The 24,110-nt window shown below is 39.3% G+C and overlaps 1 protein-coding gene and 1 non-coding gene across 2 annotated transcripts in view; one reads left to right on the top strand and one right to left on the bottom strand.

The window, feature by feature from the left end:
• The window catches only part of LOC122432041 (centromere protein P), a 225,039-nt gene that overhangs the window by 199,932 nt on the left and 997 nt on the right, over positions 1-24,110 (bottom strand). Inside the window, exons 2-3 of the mRNA XM_043453761.1 lie at positions 5,254-5,435; positions 2,903-2,991 (exon numbers count right to left, since the gene is read on the bottom strand). Coding sequence (XP_043309696.1) covers positions 2,903-2,991; positions 5,254-5,435 — 271 coding nt within the window. The remainder of the gene's footprint in view (positions 1-2,902; positions 2,992-5,253; positions 5,436-24,110) is intronic.
• Positions 16,468-16,573, top strand: LOC122432192. Its single transcript, XR_006266795.1, has one exon. It is a non-coding gene; the product is annotated as a U6 spliceosomal RNA (small nuclear RNA).

The raw sequence follows: 24,110 nt of genomic DNA, 5'->3' as shown, positions 1-24,110 counted from the left end.
ATAAGTGTTTATTTCTGTAGCATAAAAACTTATGTTTTTGGATTCAACAAACACTTAGAAAGCATTTTCTGCCTCCTGCTGGGTATGGTAACATTTTCCCTGCCAAACGTTGCTGAGATGCTTTGAGAAGGTAGTAGTCAGTTGGCAAGAGGTCAGGTGAATACGGCAGATGAGGCAAAACTTCGTAGTCTGATTCGACCAACCTTGAAGCACTGGTTGTACAACACGGATTTGGGCATTGTTGTGAAGCAGAATTGGACCCATTCTGTTGATCAATACTGGCTTCAGGTGTTGCAGTTTTTGGTGCATCTCATCAATTTGCTGAGCATATTTCTCTGATGCAATGGTTTTGCTGGGATTTAAAAAGCAGGAGTTGATCAGATGGGCAGCAGACCACCAAACAGTGACCATGACTTTCTTCTGGTGCAAGTTTGCTTTGGGAAGTGCTTTGGAGCTTCTTCTCAGTCCAACCACTGAGCTGGTCACTGGTGGTTGTTGCATAAAATCCACTTTTTATCACACATCACAATCTAGTTGAGAAATGGTTCACTGTTGTTGCACAGAATAAGCTAAGACAACACTTCAGAACAACGGTTTTTTAAATTTTCAGTCAGCTCATGAGGCATTCACTTACTGAGCTTCTTCATCTTTACAATTTGCTTTGAATGCCAAATGACCATAGAATGGTTGACACTGAGCTCTTTGGCAATTTCTCATGTAGTTGTAAGAGGGTCAACTTCGATGATTGCTCTCAATTGGTCATCGTCAACCTCTGATGGCCGGCTACTAGGCTCCTCATTTTCAAGGCTCTCGTCTCCTTTGCAAAACTTCTGGAACCACCACTGCACTGTATGCTCGTTAGCAGTTCCTGGGCCAAATGTGGTTTTGATGTTATGAGTTGTCTCTTCTGCTTTATGACCCATTTTGAACGCAAATAAAAAAACTCAAATTTGCTTTTTGTCTAATATCATTTCTATAGTCTAAAATAAATATAAAATAAACAGCAAGTAACAGTTAGCAAAGAAACATAAAGTGAGAAATGCACATTAAAATGATGTACACCATAACCATATTTATTTAAGAATGCATTCCAATATCAAACGGCAAAGTTCAACAATGCAAAACTGCAATTACTTTTGCACCAACCTAACAGGATGCCCCTAAGCAGTTTCCTGGACACGTATACACTGATAGTGCAGACGTTTTAAGACATGGAACTAGATCTCAGAGCTCTGATTCTGCCAACCTGACACAATCTACAGGCCTGGCCATTAATGGAGGCAAGAATGCAGGTAAACATTTGGTGTATCACCACTCTGAGTTTAGGATCACATTAGCCAGAAAGAAAAGGCAGTTGGTCCAACTATGCATCCTTCTAAAATGGGACAACATCCAGGAATTCTGAGGAGTCTGGAGTCCTGGCACGGGCTGTTCATCCTAAACGAGATCAACTCAATTGGGTCCATATTTTATTCTAGCCTTCAGCAGATGATCCGTGAGGTCATGCAGAAGTATAGTATCATCCTAAGAATTTTGCAAGGCTCCAAGGCCTGGTGCCAAACTGCCAGCAGTGAAAGGATACTCATCACCCACGTACCTGACATCCTGCTCAACTGGTTTCGGTAATGCCACACTGAGGATGTTCTAGGTTACTCTGACAGACTAAAGAGAGATACTCTGATGTGGGAGCAAGTTGGAAACTCTGTCATCAGATGAGAGACCTAGTCAGTTCTCAGCCTGCCAGGGTCAGTGGTGACAACCAGGGACATAGACTGCAAAGAGTTCTCAAGAGGCAAAACCTCTAGTGCAGATACCTTGACCCAATCACTCATGACTAGTTGGGGGTAACTTCTAATATAGAAAAAGGCATAGAAAAAGGCACAGCTTGAGGCTATTTCTGTGGCTGAGGATAAGCATGAGGAATCCGGGCACACTACTGTGAATGCAAGCAAGCAGCTTATTCCTATGACTTGGCTGTGACAACTGGTCTACATTCACTTCAGTTATCTGATGAACTGAGGCCAAGGCAACTTGCCTGTCCTTATCTGTTCTTTCCTCTATACATTCTCCCTATAGGCCCAAACTCATAAAACAAACTGACTGAAATTGTTTTTTTGCTATCAAAGCACATGCCCAGACTTGGTTAGTTCTCAAAATTATGCCTGGATCCAACTCTTCTTGGAGCCAGACTTTGAAGATGTCTGAGTCTTGTTCTGCCCTATGCTGACCAGGGGTTGCATGTTAACGTTCTGTCTGTCTGCTTTCTGATTTTATGTGAAAATCCTAGCCAAGAGTATCTTCCTCCAGTGTTGGGCCTCAGTAGATCTGTATAACTTGTTGGCATAACCATGACCATCTTGAAGTCTAATCCTCCAGCCCTGAACAGTCTTCAGATTGTGGTGGTCCCAGACGACCACAATTATAGGAGAGGCCAGAGGAAGAACAACAACTGAGCTACTCACAAATTCCTGCCTCAAAGAAAATGGTGAGATAATAAATGCTCTTTGTTGTTTTAAACTGTTCAATTTGGGAGAAAATGTTAAGCAGCAATAAATAACTAACAGATTACTGATAACTGAGATACCAGCTGACTACTGAGGGCATCCAAGACTGTTCATATGACCTCAGGGCTCACACTGGAATCCCACAAACATCTCATTACCTCTATTTCAATAAAGACTATGCTCTCAGCAATAATACTACCATATGCAGTTGCTGGGGTATTCTTATTTAAAAGAAAAAAATTTTTTTAATGGTACCACTTTGTACAAACATGCTACAAGGGGTCCTGGCTCAGGAATGTCTCCTCAACTCAGCCACTGCTGAAGACTGGGGTATGGGGTATTTTTATGTCATAGCAGCAGAATCTGTGTTACCTACCACAACATGTTCCTTAATTTACCTGGATTTCCAGAATCTGAAATTCAAGCTGAAACGTAATCATGTGGCAATTTCCTGATAATCTGTGTCTCTGCAAAACTTTTTTAATACCTATAAATCAGAAAAACAAAGATTTTTGTTTGCAAGTAACAATTTTCTTTAAATATCAATTATTTAATTTTGTGTGGCTATCTATAATACATGTGGGTTTATGTGTGAGAGTGTTAGCATTTGCATTGAAAATACATGGAAGGATATACACCTTTGAGAAATATGATTAAAGATAACTTGTATTTTCTAGTTCTCAATGATACCAAAGATTAAGGTAAGAAATAGAAATATGGTAGTATAACTCTAGACAAATTTGAATTATGATAACTGTTCATATTTTTCATATTTTCAACATTGTCTGGCTCCAGTTAGACAATAAATTATTATTATTATTTTTTTTAGACAATAAATTAAATCCACGCAATTATCTCAGTTAACTCTCAAAACTTTACTAAAATAGCAAAAGTACTTTTTCGGTATAACATGAATACACTCAAACTCATAAAATGCCCTATTCTTAAGTATACAGCATGAGATATATATATATATATATATGTTTACATGTGTTTCCCAAGTAACCACCACCAAGATCAAGATACAGAAACTTCAACGTATTGCATAAAGTTCCTTCATGCCTTTTCCAAGTTATAATTATGTCTAAGAAAGGAGATAACCATGATTCTGATTTTATTATATTTTTCTAATGAAGTTATTTTTAGAAGGACACAATTTGCTCTTTTTTTAAATGGAGTATAGGTGCTATACAATATATATTACAGGTGGACAATATAGTGATTCACAATATTTAAAGGTTATACTCCTTTACAGTTATTATAAAATATTGGCCATATTCCCCATGTTGTACAATATACCCTTATAGCTTATTTTATACCTAATAGTTTGTACCTCTTAATCTACCCCTGTATTGGCCTTTCTACCAGAAGGGCACAATTCTACAAGGATAAAGAGAAAAAGATGAGAGTAAACTAATTTTTTAAGCTTAAAATCAGATGGATCAGCCAGATATTATGTGAAAAATTGAAACTAACCTGGCAGAGCCAGGAAAATTGAAATCTAAGCCAGCAACGGGAAAAGCTCTGAAACAAGCCCATTCTAAATGCATTCTGGGAATTCTCTAGTGGTCCAGTGGTAAAGAATTCACCTGCCAATGCAGGGGACACAGGTTTGACCCCTGTCCAGGAAGATTCCACATGCTACAGGGCAACTGAGTCCATGCACCTCAACTACTGAGCTGATGCCCTCTAGAGCCTGTGCTCCACAATAAGAGAAACCACTGCAATGAGAAGTCCATGGACAACAAGTGGAGAGTAGCCCCAGCTGGTCACAACTGGAGAAAGCCCACGTGCAGCAACAAAGACCCAGTGTAGTCAAAAATAAAGAAAGAAACAAGCTAAAAAAATTTTTACAGGCATTCTGAATGGGCACCACCACTGAAGTATCTTCTAGGGCAACCCTGGGACTCAAAATAGAAAGACAGACTTTCGCACAGTAAAACTTCCCTCTCCATACTCTCTGTATTCCAACTATTCAAGTACCTGAAGTGTCTAAATCTCATTACTCATTTCTACATGTAATTCCACTGAAGTGAGCTGTCCATGACCTTCGAAGTATCACTCTCCCTCTCCCCAATCAGGAGGGTTATTTCTGTAGGAAAATCAGGAAGCATTTCATAAAATGATTCCTTCTTCTAAACAAAGACCCCAACATACAACTATGAGCTGAATTAGCTTCTCTTTACTTGTTAGTGTATCACAGATTTTTAGTAATTAATATAACATTAGTCACTGGGACCAGAAACCCTCCTCTGCCAAATGATCCAGTTCTTGAAATATCTGAGTATGAGAGGTGACACAGTTCTCATGTCAGTAGTGAACAACAGCTAAGATTTATAAACTAATAGTGCTATTTTCCTTAAAATCACTTATCTCTGTTACTTGACTATTCAGATACTTAAAGAGAGACCATGTCTTCTTTAATATCTACATCAGGCAGCTTTTAAGAATATTACATACATTGTAAAGTTCAATAGACACCTGACAAACAAGTTTACCATAACCACACATGCAAATCGTTACCTTGCAGAATTTATTTCAATGATAAGAAAACTAATTTTCTATGCATAATAAGGTAAACCTCAACACTACTTGCTGATTGAAATTAATGCTTGCTCTGGAAATGCCCTGCTAGTCTAATGGTTGACTCAACACTTTCACTGCTGTGAGACCAGGATCAATCACTCAATGGAAAACTAAAATTAAGATTCTGCAAGCCATGTGGTGCAGCCAAAAGAAAAAGACTTACTCTTTTCTGCCATCTCAGTGCTAGTTAAGTCTTCTGTCTTCTTGCAATAATTTCTTATACTGATACCAGTAAGTCCACTTAGAAATTGAAGTTCGGATTCTAAACTTTCAAGATGACTTCTCAGATCTTTTGACGATCTCCATTCTTCAGAATCTGATTGGTATGTTTCTTGAAATGATTTCCTAAAAAACACAAAACACAAATAGTTCCTCCAATGAAGAAACTACTAACAAGTGTTTCAACTAACATCTATAAATTTCTTCAAATCATTCCCATTTTATCCTTCTTATTCTCTTCCCATTAAAACACTAGTAGGATTTTTCTTAAAATTAGTGTGGTTACTAACACTGCAGCCATTAATCTCAATATAAAACATCCTAACCAAGCAGATGGAGAAGGCAATGGCACCCCACTCCAGTATTCTGGCCTGGAAAATCCTATGGATGGAGGAGCCTGGTCGGCTACAGTCCATGGGGTTGCTAAGAGTCGGACACAACTAAGCGACTTCACTCTCACTTTTCACTTTCATGCATTGGAGAAAGAAACGGCAACCCACTCCAGTGTTTTTGCCTGGAGAATGCCAGGGATGGGGGAGCCTGGTGGGCTGCCATCTCTGGGGTCAAACAGAGGTGGACATGACTGAAGTGACTTAGCAGAAGCAACCAAGCAGAGGTGGCAAGAATACACAGAACTGTACAAAAAAGATCTTGATGACCCAGATAATCATGACGGTGTGATCACTGACCTAGAGCCAGACATCCTGGAATGTGAAGTCAAGTGGGCCTAGGAAGCATCACTACAAACAAAGCTAGTGGAGGTGATAGAATTCCAGTTGAGTTATTTCAAATCCTAAAAGATGATGTTGTGAAAGTGCTGCACTCAATATATCAGCAAATTTGGAAACTCAGCAGGGGCCATAGGACTGCAAAAGGTCAGTTTTCATTCCAATCCCTAAGCAAGGCAATGCCAAAGAATGCTCAAACTACTGCACAACTGCACTCATCTCAAACACTACTAAAGGAATGCTCAAAATTCTCCAAGCCAGGTTTCAGCAATACATGAACCATGAACATCCAGATGTTCAAGCTGGTTTTAGAAAAGGCAGAGGAACCATAGATCAAATTGCCAACATCCACTGGATCATCAAAAAAGCAAGAGAGTTCCAGAAAAACATCTATTTCTGCTTTATTGACTATGCCAAAGCCTATGACTGTGTGGATTACAATAAACTGTGGAAAATTCTGAAAGAGATAGGAATACCAGACCACCTGACCTGCCTCTTGAGAATCCTATATGCAGGTCAGGAAGCAACAGTTAGAACTGGACATGGAACAACAGACTGGTTCCAAATCAGAAAAGGAGTACGTCAAGGCTGTATATTGTCACCCTGCTTATTTAACTTATATGCAGAGTACATCATGAGAAACGCTGGGCTGGAAGAAGCACAAGCTGGAATCAAGATTGCCAGGAGGAATATCAATAACCTCAGATATGCAGATGACACCACCCCTATGGCAGAAAGTGAAGAAGAACTAAAAATCCTCTTGATAAAAGTGAAGGAGGAGAGTGAAAAAGTTGGCTTAAAGCTCGACATTCAGAAAACTAAGATCATGGCACCCGGTCCCATCACTTCATGGCAAATAGATGAGGAAACAGTGAAACAGTGGCTGACTTTATTTTTCTGGGCTCCAAAATCACTGCAGATGGTGATTGCAGCCTTGAAATTAAAAGACTCTTACTTCTTGGAAGGAAAGTTATGACTAATCTAGACAGCATATTAAAAAGCAGAGACATCACATTGCCAACAAAGGTCCGTCTTAGTCAACGCTATGGTTTTTCCAGTGGTCATGTATGGATGTCAGGGTTGGAGTATAAAGAAAGCTGAGTGCAGAACAATTGATGCTTTTCAACTGTGGTGTTGGATAAGACTCTTGAGAGTCCCTTGGACTGCAAGGATATCCAACCAGTCCATCCTAAAGGAGATCAGTCCTGGGTGTTCATTGGAAGGACTGATGTTGAAGCTGAAACTCCAATACTTTGGCTACCTGATGAGAAGAGCTGACTTATTGGAAAAGGCCCTGATGCTAGGAAAGATTAAGGGCAAGAGGAGAAGGGGACAACAGAGGATGAGAAATTAATTTCTAAAATATACAGGGAGCTCATACAACTCAATAGCAGAAAAACAAACAACCCAATCAAAGAGTGGGTAAAAGACCTAAACAGGCATTTCTCCGAAAAAGACATACAGATGAGATATTCTTGGGACATTGAAGAGTATGGGGAGAGGAAAATTACAGAGGAAATACAAACAGCATGATCTCTAAACAACACTGTAATCAAATATTCTTCATTGAGAATATATAGCTCTATTTTCCTTGAAAAAGAGTAAAATTTCAGCAAATAATTGAGTTAAATTGTATTTTATTTTTTGTAATCCTTTATTGTCACCAGGCTCTCAGCCACATTTCTATACTGTTGACTTCCACTGTCTTACAACATACTTTCCTTGCCTTCTGGGGCATGATTATCCTGATTCTCACTTTACATCTTGGGTCTCTCATTGTCCATGCATGTTGTCTCCAATGTCAGAAGAAAATCCTGACAATCTTGCCTCTGCTCTTCGAAATATGCATCCTCTCATTCTAGAAAAATGTTTGATGATTAATCTCAGCTCTTTTAGGCCAGTACTTGTGAATCAGACTTTCAATCATCTCTCTTCTAGCTGCAAGGTAGATTGAGCTTGATATCGTTCAGTTGCTCAGTCCTGTCCGACTCTCTGTGACCCAAAGGACTGTAGTACAATAGGTTTCCCTGTCCTTCACTATCTCCCAGAGTTTGCTCAAACTAATGGCCATTGAGATGGTGATGTCATCCTCTAACACACTCTTCTCCTTCTGCCCTCAATCTTTTCCAGCATCAAGGTCTTTTCCAGTGTTGGGTTGAACTAATATCTCATTGTAATTTTGATTTGCATTTCTCTAATAATGAGTGATACTGAGCACCTCTTTATATGTTTATTAGCCATCTGTATGTCTTTTTCGGAGAAATGCCTGTTTAGGTCTTTTACCCACTCTTTGATTGGGTTGTTTGTTTTTCTGCTATTGAGTTGTATGAGCTCCCTGTATATTTTGGAAATTAATTCTTTGTTGGTTGTTTCATATTGATTATTTTCTTCCATTCTGAGGGCTGTCTTTTTACCTTGTTTATAGTTTCCTTTGCTGTGCAGAAGCTTTTAAGTTTAATTAGGTACCAGTTATATATTTTTGCTTTTATTTCCACTATTCCAGGAGGTGGGTCATAAAAGATCTTGCTATGATTTATGTAAGAGCAAGCATCTTTTAATTTCATGGCTGCAAGCACCATTCACAGTGATTTTGGAGTCCAAGAAAAAATAAAACCTGTCACTGTTTGCATTTCTTCCCCATCTGTTGCAATGATTTTGGAGCCCAAGAAAAAAGAAAATCTGTCCTTCCAATGAATATTAAGGACTGATTTAGGTAATGTCTCTGCTTTAAAACATGCTGTCTGGGTTAGTCACATCTTTTCTTCCAAGGAACAAGCCTCTTTCAATTTCATAGTTGCAGTCAATGTTCACAGTGCTTTTGGAGCCCAAGAAAATAAAGTCTTTCGCAGTTTCCATTGTTTCCCCCATCTATTTGCCATGAAGTGATGGGACGAGAAGCCAGGATCTTCATTCTTAGAATGCTGAGTTTTAAATCAGCTTTTTCATTCTCCTCTTTCACTTTCATCAAGAGGCTATTCAGTTCCTCTTCGCTTTCTGTCATAAGGGTGGTATCATCTGCATATCTGAGGTTACTGATATTTCTCCCAGCAATCTTGATTCTAGCTTGTGTTTCATCCAGACCGGCACTTTGCATGATGTACTCTGCATATAAGTTAAATTAGCAGGGCGACAAGACACATCCTTGACAGACTCCTTTCCCAATTCTGAACGAGTCTGTTGTTCCATGTCTGGTTCTAACTGTTGCTTCTTGACCTACATACAGATTTCTGAGGAGGCAGGTAAAGGTGGTCTGGTATTTCCAACTCATTAAAATTTTTCCAGTTACTTGTGATCCACACAGTCAAAGGTTTTAGTGTAGTTAATGAAGCAGAGTGCTCCAGTCCTATGTTGCTTCAGTCCTGTCTGACTCTTTGCAACCTTATGGACTGTAGACCACCAGGCTCCTCTGCCCATGGAATTATCCAGGCAAGAATACTGGAGTGTGTTGTCATACCCTTCTCCAAGGGATCTTCCTCACCCAGGGATCAAACCTGTGTAACGTCTATGTGTATTGCCAACAGAAGTAGCTGTTTTTCTGGAATTCTCTTGCTTTTTCTATGATCCAATGAATGTTGGCAATTTGATCACTGGTTCCTCTGCCTTTTCTAAACTCAGCCAGTATGTCGGGAAGTTCTCAGTTTACATACTGCTGAAGCCTAGCTTGAAAGATTTTGAGCATTACCTTGCTAGCATGTGGGCTTCCATGGTAGCTCAGCTGGTAAAGAATCTGCCTGCAATGCAGAAGACTGATTTGATTCCTGGGTTGGGAAGATCCCTTCGAGAACAGATAGGCTACCCACTGCAGTATTCTTGGGCTTCCCTGGTGGCTCAGATGGAAAAGAATCCACCAGCAACACAGGAGACCTAGGTTGGATCCTTGGATTAGGAAGATCTCCTGGAGAAGGAATGGTTACTACTCTAGTATGTGGCCTGGAGAAGTTAACCAGAAATTTAGGTTAACGATCCTTTTATGCAACCAATCTAGAGAAGAGCATGGCTACCCACTTCAGTATTCTTCTCTGGAGAATCCCATGGACAGAGGATACTGGCAGGCTACAGTGCACGGGGGTTGCAAAGAGTTGGGACAACTGAGTGACTTTCACTTTGCTAGCATGCGAAATGAGCATAATTGTACGGTAGTTTGAACATTCTTTGGCATTGTGTTTCTTTGGGATTGGAAAGAAAACTGACTTTTACCAGTCTTATGCCACTGCTGAGCTTTCCAAATTTGATGACATGCTGAATGCAGCACTTTAACAGCATACTTATAGGATTTGAAATAGCTCAGTTGGAATTCCAGCATCTCCACTAGTTTTGTTCATAGTAATGTTTCCTAAGGACCCCTTGACTTCACATTCCAGGATGTCTGGCTCAAGGGGCCCACCTTTGCATGAAATGTTTCCTTGGTATCTTCAATTTTCTTGGAGAGCTCTAGCTTTCCTATTCTATTGTTTTCCTCTATTTCTTTGCATTGTTCACCTAAGAAGGCTTTCTTATCTCTCCTTACTGTTCTCTAGAACTCTGCATTAAGTTGGGTATATCTTTCCCTTTCTTCTCTGCCTTTGGTTTCTCTTCTGAGGGAAAACAGCACTATGTTATTTGAAAGTGAATACTCTCTTTTTTTTCCATTGTTTCCTCATCTATCTGCCATGAAGTCATGGGACTGGATGCCATGATCTTACTTTTCTGAATGTTGAGTTTTAAGCCAACTTTTTCACTCTTTCACCTTCATCAAGAGGCTCTTTAGTTCTTTTTAGCTTCTAACAGAGTTTTGCCAAGAGAACGCACTGGTCACAGCAAACACCCTCATCCAACAACATAAGACAAGACTCTACACAAGGACATCACCAGATGGTCAATACTAAAATCAGACTGATTACATTCTTTGCAGCCGAAGATGGAAAAGCTCTACACAGTCAGCAAAAATAAGACCAGGACTGACTATGACTCAGATCATAAACTCCTATTGCCAAATTCAGACTTAAGTTGAAAAAAGTAAGGAAAACCACTAGACGATTCAGGTATGCCCTAAATCAAATCCCTTATGATTATACAGTGGAAGTGACAAATAGACTCAAGAGATTAGATCTGATAGACAGAGTCCTTGAAGAACTATGGACAGAGGTTCATGACACTGTACAGGAGGGAGTGATCAAGACCATCTGCAAGAAAAAGAAATGCAAAAAGGCAAAATGGTTGTCTGAGGAGTCCTTACAAATAGCCGAGAAAAGAAGAGAAGTGAAAGGCAAAGGAGAAAAGGAAAGATATACTCATTTGAATGCAGAGGTCCAAAGAAAAGCAAGAAGAGATAAGAAAGCCTTCCTCAGTGATCAGTGCAAAGAAACAGAGGAAAATAATAGAATGGGAATAATGGAAACAGTGAGAGAGTTTATTTTCTTGGGCTCAAAATTCACTGCAGATGGTGACCTCAGTCATGAAATTAAAAGATGCTTGCTCCTTGCAAGAAAAGCTATGACCAACCTAGACAGCATATTAAAAAGCAGAGACATTACTTTGCAAAAAAGATCCGTCTAGTTAAAGCTATGGTTTTTCCAGTAGTTATGTATGGATGTGAGAACTGGACTACAAAGAAAGCTAAGTGCCAAAGAATTGATGCTTTTGAACTGCGGTGAAGGAGAAGACTCTTGAGAGTCTCTTGGACAGCAAGGTGATCCAACCAGTCCATCCTAAAGGAAATCAGTCCTGAATATTCATTGGAAGGATCGATCCCGAAGCTGAAACTCCAATACTTCAGCCACCTGATGCAAAGAACTGATTCATTTGAAAAGACCCTGATGTTGGGAAAGACTGAAGGCAGGAGGAGAAGGGGACGACAGAGGATGAGATGGTTGGATGGTATCACCGACTCAATGGACATGAGTTTGAGTAAGCTCCGGGAGTTGGTGATGGACAAGGAAGCCTGGCGTGCTGCAGTCCATGGGGTCACAAAGAGTCAGACATGACTGAGCAACTGAACTGAGCTGACTCTCTTTTGTATTTACTATCATAGTTTGATTTCTAAAAATTAAATAGATAAAGCTAATGAAAAAAGAAAAGAGGTGATCTGCATATACATAAGTTCCTTCCAAGTGAATACTAAACAACGTCACAGCAAACTATGAATGAAAATTGATAAAGAGAACTAAGTAATCACACTAAAGGACAGACATGCAGAACTCCAGAAAGAAGATGTGGCTGAGAAAGGGAAAACTGGGGAGTTATTGGTTAAAGGGTACAAAGTTTCTCTTCGGTACAGTGAAATCATTTTATAGATTGATGATTGTATAATACTATGAACTAAACTATATACTTTAAAAGGGTTCAAATGGCAACTTTTATATTATATATATATTGCCAGGAGAAAAAAAAAAGATACCACATTGAAAATCACAGTAATCCAACTCTATGCCCCAACCAGTAATGCCGAAGAAGCTCAAGTTGAACTCTATGAAGATCTACAAGACCTTCTAGACCTTCTAGAATGAACACCCAAAAAAGATGTCCTTTTCATCATAGGGGACTGGAATGCAAAAGGAGGAAGTCAAGAGGTACCTGGAGTAACAAGTAAATTTGGCCTTGGAATACAAAATGAAGCAGGGCAAAGGCTAACAGAGTTTTGCCAAGAAAACGCACCGGTTCTCAACATCCTTTTTCAACGACACAAGAGTAGACTACACACGGACATCATCAGATGGTCAATACCGAAATCAGATTGATTATATTATTTGCAGCCAAAGATGGAGAAGCTCTATACAGTCAGCAAGAACAAGACCAGGAGTTGACTATAGATCAGATCATGAATTCCTTATTGAAAAAGTCAGACTTAAATTGAAGAAAGTAGGGAAAACCACTAGACCATTCAGGTATGACCTAAATCAAATCCCCTACAATTATACAGTGGAAGTGACAAATAGATTCAAGGGATTAGATCTGATAGACGGAAGGCCTGAAAGCTATGGATGGAGGTTCATGACATTGTACAGAAGGCACTGATCAAGTCCATACCCAAGAAAGAGAAACGCAAAAAGGCAAAATGGTTGTCTGAGGAGGCCTTATAAGTAGCTGAGAAAAGAAGAGGAGCTAAAGACAAAGGAGAAAAGCAAAGATATATCCATCTAAATGCAGAGTTCCAAAGAATAGCAAGGAGAGATAAGAAAGTCTTCTTCAGTGATCAATGCAAAGAAATAGAGGAAAATAATAGAATGGGAAAGACTAGAGATCTCTTCAAGAAAATTAGAGATACCAAGGAAACATTTCATGCAAACATGGGCACAATAAAAGACCTAACAGAAATGATATGGACCTAACAGAAGCAGAAGATATTAAGAAGAGGTGGCAAGAATACAGAGAAGAACTATATAAAAAATATCTTCATGACCCAGAAAATCACAATGGTGTGATCACTCACCTTGAGCCAGATATCCTGGAAAGAGAAATCAAGTGGGCGTCAGGAAGCATCACTACCAACAAAGCTAGAGGAGGTGATGGAATTCCAGTTGAGCTATTTCAAATCCTAAAAGATGATGCTGTGAAAGCACTGCACTCAATATATTAGCAAATTTGGAAACTCAGCAGTGGCCACAGGACTGGAAAAAGTCAGTTTTCATTCCAATCCCAAAGAAGGCAATGCCAAAGAATGCTCAAACTACCGCACAATTGCATTCATCTCACATGCTAGCAAAGTAATGCTCAAAATTCTCCAAGCCAGGCTTCAACAGTACATGAACAGTGAACTTCCAAATGTTCAAGCTGGATTTAGAAAAGACAGAGGAACCAGAAATCAAAGTGCCAACCTCCGCTGGATCATTGAAAAAGTAAGAGAGTTCCAGAAAAACATCTACTTTGGCCTTATTAATTACACCAAAGCCTTTGACTGTGCAGATCACAACAAACTTTGGAAAATCCTTCAAGAGATGGGGAATACCAGACCACCTTACCTGCCTCCTGAGAAATCGGTGCAGGTCACAAAGCAACAGTTAGAACCCGACAGGGAACAGCAGACTGTTTCAAAATTGGGAAAGGAGTACATCAAGGCTGTGTATTGTCACCCTGCTTATTTAACTTATATTCAGAGTACATCATGCAAAATGCCGGGTTCAATGAAGCACAAGCAGGAATCAAGATTGCTGGGAGAAATATCAATAACCTCAGATACACAGATGACACCACCCTTATGGCAGAAAGCGAGGCACAACTAAAGAGCCTCTTGATGAAAGTGAAAGAGGACAGTGAAAAAGCTGGCTGAAAACTCTACATTCAAAAAACTAAGATCATGGTATCCAGTCTGATCATTTCATGGCAAGCAGATGGGGAAACAATGGAAACAATGAGAGATTTTATTTTTTTGGGCTCCAAAATCACTGCAGATGGTAACTGAATTTACCATGAAATTAATTACCATGAAATTAAAAGATGCTTACTCCTTGGAAGAAAAACTATGACCAACCTAGATAGCATATTAAAAAGCAGAGACATTACTTTGCCAACCAAGGTCCATCCAGTCAAAGCTATGGTTTTTCCAGTAGTCATGTATGGATGTGAGAGTTGGATTATAAAGAAAACTGAGTGCCGAAGAACTGATACTTTTGCACTGCGGTGGGGAGAAAACTCTTGAAAGTCCCTTGAACTGCAAGGGGATCCAACCAGTGAATCCTAAAGGAAATCAGTGCTTAATATTCAGTGGAAGGACTGATGGTGAAGCTGAAGCTCCAATACTTTGGCCACTTGATGTGAAGAACTGACTCCTTGGAAAAGACCCTGATATTGGGAAGACTGAAGGCAGGAGGAGAAGGGGATGACAGAGGATGAGACAATTGTATGGCATCACCGACTCGATGAACACTGAGTATGAGCAAGCTGTGGCAGTTGGCGATGTACAGGGAAGCCTAGAGTGCTACAGTCCATGGGGTCACAAAGGGTCAGACATGACTGAGTGACTGAACTTAAAAAAAGAAAACCTGCATATTCTCATTCGTAATAGTAATTTATTTTGAACAAAATACCATCGGTCCATTGCAATTAATGATGTTATTTTGAATGAACTGGGGTTATAGGTTTTATGGTTTTGTAGTTTATTATTTGTATATTTGCCTTAGTATCATATATTTTTTGCCCAAAACTAGGTGTTCACAAGAAGCCTTTTTTCTTTCAAAGCAAATCTACCCAAAGACTTCAGTTTAAAAGTCAATGATCTAGTCTGAAAGAGACACGTGCACCCCAATGTTCATCGCAGCACTGTTTATAATAGCCAGGACATGGAAGCAACCTAGATGCCCATCAGCAGATGAATGGATAAGGAAGCTGTGGTACATATACACCATGGAATATTACTCAGCCGTCAAAAAGAATTCATTTGAATCAGTCCTAATGAGATGGATGAAACTGGAGCCCATTATACAGAGTGAAGTAAGCCAGAAAGATAAAGAACATTACAGCATACTAACACATATATATGGAATTTAGAAAGATGGTAACGATAACCCTATATGCAAAACGGAAAAAGAGACACAGAAATACAGAACAGACTTTTGAACTCTGTGGGAGAAGGTGAGGGTGGGATGTTTCAAAAGAACAGCATGTATACTATCTATGGTGAAACAGATCACCAGCCCAGGTGGGATGCATGAGACAAGTGCTCGGGCCTGGTGCACTGGGAAGACCCAGAGGAATCGGGTGGAGAGGGAGGTGGGAGGGGAGATCGGGATGAGGAATAAGTGTAAATCTATGGCTGATTCATATCAATGTATGACAAAACCCACTGAAATGTTGTGAAGTAATTAGCCTCCAACTAATAAAAAAATTAAAAAAAAAAAAAAACTGAAAAAAAAAAAAAAAAGTCAATGATCTATGATTCTATGAAGATGGCAAAGTAGGAAGAACCAGGAATCTACTCCCCAGTTAGGCAGCAACTGCAGTGGCAGAATCTGTCTAATATAACTTTTTTAGAACTCAGGAGACTGCTGAAAGCTTGCAACTTCACAGAGAATGCTTAAATGTAAATACAGTAAATTCGGGGCAAGTTCAGCTCTTAGTAGAGTAGTAACTACCCATGCCTACTCCAAAAACACGGCAGGGCACTGTGCACATATTCTGGGAGCAGTTTGCATACAGCTTAGGGGAGCAAGGATGGGCAAAAAGGACTGTCCCCTAAATACTGGGTATATGTGCTTCAACTGCTGATTGCTGCTTCTGGTCACAGAGATGGAGACAAAGAGGTGGGGAGTTTTTGTTTCAAGCCCCTACCCTCTGACTGAGATAAATTTAAGGATATTAAAAGAGCTGCTGCTTTTTGTTTCCCACCTTCATTTTTATCTTACCTTTTTAGGCTTCAGACATTAAAGACTAGGACATGCAAAAATCCAACTAAATATATGGGGAAAATCAGAAAATGATGTACATACTGAAGGAAAAGCTCAGAAAAGACATAATTAGTGCTCACTTTGGTGGCACAAATGCTAAATTGGAACAATACAGAGAAGACTAGTAATCCCCCTGCACAAGGATGACATACAGATTCATGAGGCATTCTGTTTTTTAATGATATGGTTCAATAAAGTATAAGGCACAAATAACAAAAAAAAGTTAAAACAATAACAAAAAAGTACAAATATTGGGGAAGGCGGGGAGAATCTGATTTCTAGAGTTACTACAGTATTAAATTAAAATGTCTAGTGTTCAATAAATATTACAAAGCATACAAAAAAAAAAAAATATGGCACACTCAAAGGAAAAAAAAATATTCAAATGAACCTGTCCCTAAAAAAGACTTACTGGCAGATATATCAGACAAAGACTTTAAAATAGAAGTCTTAAAGGTACTCAAAGAAATACAGGAAGATCTGTAGAAAGTTAAGAAAATGATGTGTAAAAAGAAACCAAAAGAATTTCAGGAGCTGAAAAGTATAATAAATAAAATGAAAAATTCACTAGAGGAATTCAAATGCAGATTTAAGAGTAGAGAAGCATGCATCAGTGAACTTGAAGAGAAGATAATGGCTATGCAGACTGAGGAACAGGAAGTAAAACACTGAAGAAACTCGAACACAGCCTAAGGGACCAGCGAGGACACAACCATAAGGACCAATGTATGCATCACAGAAGTACCAGTAGGAAAAGCAAGAGGAAAAGGGAAAGAGAGACTACTTGAAGAAATAACGGTGAAAAATGTCCCTATTTGATGAGTGACATGAATTCAAAAAGCTCACCTAATTCTACCAAGAGTTTAGAGAAGAGCTAACATATATCCTGCTTAAACCCTTCTAGAAAATTGCAGAGGAAGGAAAATTCCCAACCCATTCTACAAGGCTACCATCACCCTAGTACCAAAACCAGACAAAGACACCACAAGAAAATTATAGGCCAATATTTCTGATGAACATAGATGCAAAAACCCTCGACAAAAGTCTAGTAAACAGAATCCAACAAGACATTAAAAGATTATACAGCATGATCAAGAGGGCTTTATCCTGAGTATGCAAAAATTCATCAATATACATAATAGATCAATCAATGTGATACACCATATTAACAAACTGAAAGATAAAAACCATATGATTACATCAATAGATGCAAAGAAATTTTTGAAAAAATGAAACACCCATTTATGATAAAAATTCTACAGAAAATAGGCACAGAAGGACATACTTCAACATCATAAAGGCCATATGCGCCAAACCCACAGCAAACATTTTTCTGAAAGGTGAAAAACTGAAAGCATTTCCTCTAAGATCAGGAACAGGGGTGCCCACTCTCGCCACTACTATTCAACATAGTTTTGGAAGTCCTAGTCACAGCAATCAGGAAAGAAAAAGAAATTAAAGGAGTCCAGATTGGAAAAGAACAAGTAAAACTTTCACTGTTTGCAGATGATATGACACTATACATAGAAAACTCTAAGGATGCCACCAGAAATTACTAGTTGCTGATCAGCTGCTCAGTCATGTCCAACTCTGAGACCCCACGAACTGCAGCTCACCAGGGTTCCCTGTCCTTTACCATCTCCCAGAGTTTGCTCAAATTCATGTTCATGGAGTTGATGATGCTTCTAACCATATCATCCTGTCACCCCCCTCTCCTCCTGCCCTCAATCTTTCCCAGCATCAGGGTCTTTTCCAATGAGTTGGCTCTTTACATCAGGTGGCCAAAGTATTGAAGCTTGAGCTTCAGCATCAGGCCTTCCAGTGAATATTCAGAGTTGATTTCCTTTAGGATTGACTGGTTTGATCTCCTTGCAGTCCAAGGGACTCTCAAGTCTTCCTTCTCCAGCACTACAGTTTGAAGACATCGATTCTTCAGTGCTCAGTCTTCTTTAAGATCAATGCTCACATCCATATATGACTACTGGAAAAATCACAGCTTTGACTGTGCAAACCTTTGTAGGCAAACAGCTGTCTCTGCTTTTTAATATGCTGTCTAGATCTGTCATATCTTTTCTTCCAAGGAGCAAGTATCTTTTCTATCTTTTTTTTTGCAAGTGTCTTTTAATATCATAGCTGCAGTCACCATCCACAGTGATTGTGGAGCCCAAGAAAATAAAGTCTGTCACTGTTTCCACTTTTTTCCCTTCTATTGGAATGGAGTGATGGGACCACATGCCGTGATCTTAGTTTTTTTAATGTTGAGTTTTATGCCAGCTTTTTCATTTTCATCAAGAGGCTCTGTAGTTTCTCTTTTTTTTTTAAGGGTGGTATCATCTGCATATCTGAGGTTATTGATATTTCTCCCAGCAATCTTGATTCCAGCTTCTGCTTCATCCAGCCTACATTTTGCATGATGTACTCTGCATAGAAATTAAATAAGCAGGATGACAGTACACAGCCTTGACAGATTCACTTCCCAAGTTTGAACCAGTCTGTTGTTCCATGTCCCATTCTAACTATTGCTTCTTGACCTACATACAGGCTTCTCAGGAGGCAGGTAAAGTGGTCAAGTATTCCCACCTCTTTAAGAATTTTCTAGTTTCTTGTGATCCACACAGTGAAAGGCTTTAGTGTAGTCAATGAAGCAGAGATAGATGTTTTTCTGGAATTCTCTTGCTTTCTCTATGATCCAATGAATGTTGGCAATTTGATTTCTGGCTCCTCTGCCTTTTCTAAATCCAGCTTGAACATCTGGACATTCTCGGTTCATGTACAATGGAAGCCTAGCTTGAAGGATTTTGAGCATTACCTTGCTAGCATGTGAAATGAATGCAACTGTGCAGTAGTCTGAACATTCTTTGAATTGCCCTTCTCTGGGATTAGAATGAAAACTGACCTTCTCCTGTCCTGTGACCACTGCTGAGTTTTCCATATTGGCTGGCATATTGAGTGCAGTACTTTCACAGACTCATCTTTCAGGATTTTAAATAGCTCAACTGGAATTACTAGAGCTCGTAGTAAAAGCACAGAATGTAAAATTAATACACACAGAAATTCCTAGCATCCCTATAAACTAACAATGAAAAATTAGAAAGACAAATTAAGGAAACAATCCCATTTACCATAGCAACAAAAAGTATAAAATACCCAGAAATCAGTCTACCTGAACAGACAAGAGATCAGTATGCAGAAAATTATAAAACACTGATGAAAGAAATCAAAGACGACACAAATAGATGGCGAGATACACCATATTCTTGGACTGGAAGAATGAATATTGTGAAAATGACTATACTACCCAAAGCAATCTACAGATTCAATGCAATCCCCATCAAACTACCAACAGAATAGAACAAAAAATTATTTTCCACAGAACTAGAGCAAAAAATTTCACAATTTGTGTGGAAACGCAAAAAGCCTCAAAGAGCCAAAGAAATCTTGAGAAAGTAAAATGGAGCTGCAGTAATCAATCCTGCTGACTTCAGATTATATTACAAAGCAACATTCATCAAGACAGTCTAGTACTGGCACAAAAATAGAAAGACAGACCAATGGAACAAGACAGAAAGTCCAGAGATACACCCAAGCACCTATGGGCACCTTATCTCTGACAAAGGAGGCGAGAATATACAATGGAGAACAGACAACCTCTTCAATAACTAGTGCCAGGAAAACTGGACAGCTACATGTAGAAGAATGAAACTACAACACTTCTTAAGACCATACACAAAAACAAACTCAAAATGGATTAAAGAATTAAATGTAAGGCCAGAAATTATAAGCTTTTCAAAGAAAACATAGGTAATATACTCTTTGACATAAATCACAGCAAGATCCTCTTCAACTCACCTCCTAGAATAATGTAAATAAAAACAAAAATAAACAAATGGGATCTAATTAAAAGCTTTTGCACAGCAAAGGAAACAATAAACAAGATTAAAAGACAACTCTCAGAATATGAGAAAATAATTGCAAACAACTGACAGGATTAATACCAAAAAGCATATAAGCAGCTCATACAGCTCAGTATCAGAAAAACAAACAACCCAATCAAAAAACAGGGAGAAGACCTAAACAAACTTTTTGAAAGAAGACATACAGATGACCAATAAACATGTGAAAAGATGCTCAACATCACTAATTGTTAGAGAACTGCAAATCAAAACTACAGTGAGGTATCACCTCACACCTGTCAGAACGGCCATCATCAAAAAATCTACAAGCAATAAATGCTAGAGAGGGTGTGGAGTAAAGGGAACCCTCTTACACAGTTGGTGGGAATGTAAACTGACACAGCCACTATGGATAACAGTATGGAGAGTCTTTAAAAACTAGGAGTAAAACTATCATGACCCAGCAATCTTACTACTGGGTATATACCTTGAGAAAATCATAACTGAAAAAGACATGCACCCCAATGTTCACAGCAGCACTGTTTACAATAGCTAGGACATGGAAGCAACCTAGATGTCCATTAGCAGATGAATGGATAAAGAAGATGTGGTACATATATACAATGAAACATTACTCAAGTATAAAGGGAACAAATTTGAGTCAGTTCTTGTGAGGTGGATAAACCTAGAACCTGTTATACAGAGTGAAGTAAGTCATAAAGAGAAAAACAACCAAAATCACAGAAGACTAACCAAACTGATCGCATAGATCACAACCTTGTCTAACTCAGTGAAACTATGAGCCATGCTATGTAGGGCCCAAGATGGACAAGCCATGGTGAAGAGTTCTGACAAAACGTGGTCCACTGGAGAAGAGAATGGCAGACCACTTCAGCATTCTTGCCTTAAGAACCTCATGAACAGTGTGAAAAGGCAAAAAGATATAACACTGAAAGATGAACTCCCCAGGTCAAGAGGTGCCCAATACACTAAGAGAGAACAGAGAAATAGCTCCAGAAGACATAAAAAAGCTGAGCCAAATCTGAAACAATGCTCAACTGTGGATGTGTCTGGTGGTGGAAGTATAGTTCAATGCTGTCAAGAACAACATCGCATAGGAACCTGGAATGTTAGGTTAATGAATCAAGGTAAATTGGAAGTGGTCAAACAGGAGGAGGTGGCAAGAGTGAACATCAACAATTTAGGAATCAGTGAACTAAATGGACAGCAATGGCCAAATTCAATTCAGATGACCACGATATCTACTACTGTGGGCAAGAATACCTTGGAAGAAATAGAGTAGCCCTCATAGTCAACAAAAGAGTCTGAAATGCAGTACTCAGGTGCAATCTCAAAAATGACAGAATGATCTCTGTTCATTTCCAAGGCAAACCATTCAATAGAGCAATAATCCAAGTCTATGCCCCAATCACTAATGCTGAAGAAGCTGAAGTTGAACAGTTCTATGAAGACCAGCAAGACCTTCTAGAACTAACACCAAAAAAAGATGTCTTTTTCATCATAGGGAACTGGAATGCAAAAGGAGGAAGTCAAGAGATACCTGGAGTAACAGGCAAGTGTGGCCTTGGAGAACAAAATGAAGCAGGGCAAAGGCTAACAGGGTTATGCCAAGAGAACACACTAGTCATAGCAAACACCCTGTTCCAACAACACAAGAGTACACTCTAAACATGGACATCACCAGATGGTCAGTCAGTACTGAAATCAAATTGATAATATTCTTTGCAGCCAAAGATGGAGAAGCTCTATACAGTCAGCAAAAACAAGACGGGGAGTTGACTGTGGCTCAGATCATGAACTCCTTATTGCAAAATCCAGACTTAAATTGAAAAGTAGAGAAAACCACTAGGCCATTGAAGTATGACCTAAATCAAGTGAAGTGAATTCGCTCAGTTGTGTCTAACTCTTTGCGACCCCATGGACTGTAGCCTACCAGGCTCCTCAATCCATGGAATTTTTCAGGCAAGAGTACTGGAGTGGGTTGCCATTTCTTTCTCCAGGGTATCTTCCTTACCCAGGGATCGAACCTGGGTCTCCCGCATTGCAGGCAGACACTTTACCGTCTGAGCCACCAGGGAAGCAAATCCCTTACGATTACAGAGTGGAAGTGACAAATAGATTCAAGGGATTAGATCTAATAGATAGAGTGCCTGAAAAACTATAGATGGAGGTTCATAATACTGTACAGGAGGCGATGATCAAAACCATTCCCAAGAAAAAGAAATGCAAAAAGGCAAAATGGTTGTCTGAGGAGCTTTTACAAATAGCTGAGAGAAGAGAAGCTAAAGGCAAAGGAGAAAAGCAAAGATATATCCATCTAAATGCAGAGTTCCAAATAGCAAGGAGAGATAAGAAAGCCTTCCTCAGTGATCAATGCAAAGAAACAGACGAAAACAATAGAATGGGAAAGACTAGAGATCTCTTCAAGAAAATTAGAGATACCAAGGGAACATTTCATGCAAACATGGGCTCAATAAAGGACAGAAATGGTATGGACCTAACAGAAGCAGAAGAAATTAAGAAAAGGTGGCAAGAATACACAGAAGAACTGTACAAAAAAGATCTTCATGACCCAGATAATCATGATGGTATGATCAGTCACCTAGAGCCATATATCTTGGAGTGTGAAGTCAAGTCAACCTTAGGAAGCATCACTATGAACAAAGCTAGTGGAGGTGATGGAATTTCAGTTGAGTTATTTCAAATCCCAAAAGACGATGCTGTGAAATGCTGAACTCAATGTGCCAGCAAATATGGAAAACTCAGCAGTGGCCACAGGACAGGAAAAGGTCAGTTTTCATTCCAATCCCAAAGAAGGGCAATTCAAAGAATGTTCAAACTACCACACAATTGCACTTATTTCACACACTAGCCAGGAAATGCTCAAAATTCTTCAAGCCAGGCTTCAAGAATAAGTGAACCGAGAACTTCCAAATGTTCAAGCTGGATTTAGAAAAGGCAGAGGAACCAGAGATCAAACTGGCAACATCTATTGGATCATAGACAAAGCAAGAAAATTACAGAAAAACATCTATTTCTGCTTGATTGGCTACACTAAAGCCTTTGACTGTGTGGATCACAAGAGATGAGAACACCAGACCACCTTACCTGCCTCCTGAGAAACCAGTACAGGTCAAGAAGCAACAGTTAAAACCAGACATCGCACAACAGACTGTTGTTTGAAAACAACAATCTTCAACATTGGGAAAGGAGTATGTCAAGGCTGTATATTGTCACCCTGCTTATTTAACCTATATGCAGAGTATATCATGCAAAATGCCAGGTGGGATGAAGCACAAGCTGGAATCAAGACTGCCAGGAGAAATATCAATAACCTCAGATATGTAGAGGGCACCACCCTTAAAGCAGAAAGGGAAGAGGAACTGAAGAGCCTCGTGATGAAGGTGAAAGAGAAGAGTGAAAAATCTGGCTTAAAACTCAACATTCAGAAAATGAAGATCCTGGCATCTGGTCCCATCACTTCTTGGCAAATAAGATAGGATAGAGAAACAGCGGAAACCGTGACAGACTTTATTTTCTTGGGCTCCAAAATCACTGTGCACAGTGACTGTAGCCATGTAATTAAAAGACACTTGCTCCTTGGAAGAAAAGCTTTGACAAACCTTGACAGCATATTAAAAGACAAAGACATTACTTTGCTTACAAAGGTCCATATAGCCAAAGCTATGTTTTTTCCAGGAGTCATGTATGGATGTGAGAGCTGGACAATAAAAAAGGCTGAGCGCTGAAGAACTGACGTCTTTGAATTGTGGTGCTGGAGAAGACTCTTGAGACTCCTTT

Source organism: Cervus canadensis, chromosome 30 (assembly GCF_019320065.1).
Source record: "Cervus canadensis isolate Bull #8, Minnesota chromosome 30, ASM1932006v1, whole genome shotgun sequence".
Classification (NCBI taxonomy): Eukaryota; Metazoa; Chordata; class Mammalia; order Artiodactyla; family Cervidae; genus Cervus; species Cervus canadensis.
This window is presented reverse-complemented; position numbering and strand designations above follow the sequence as displayed.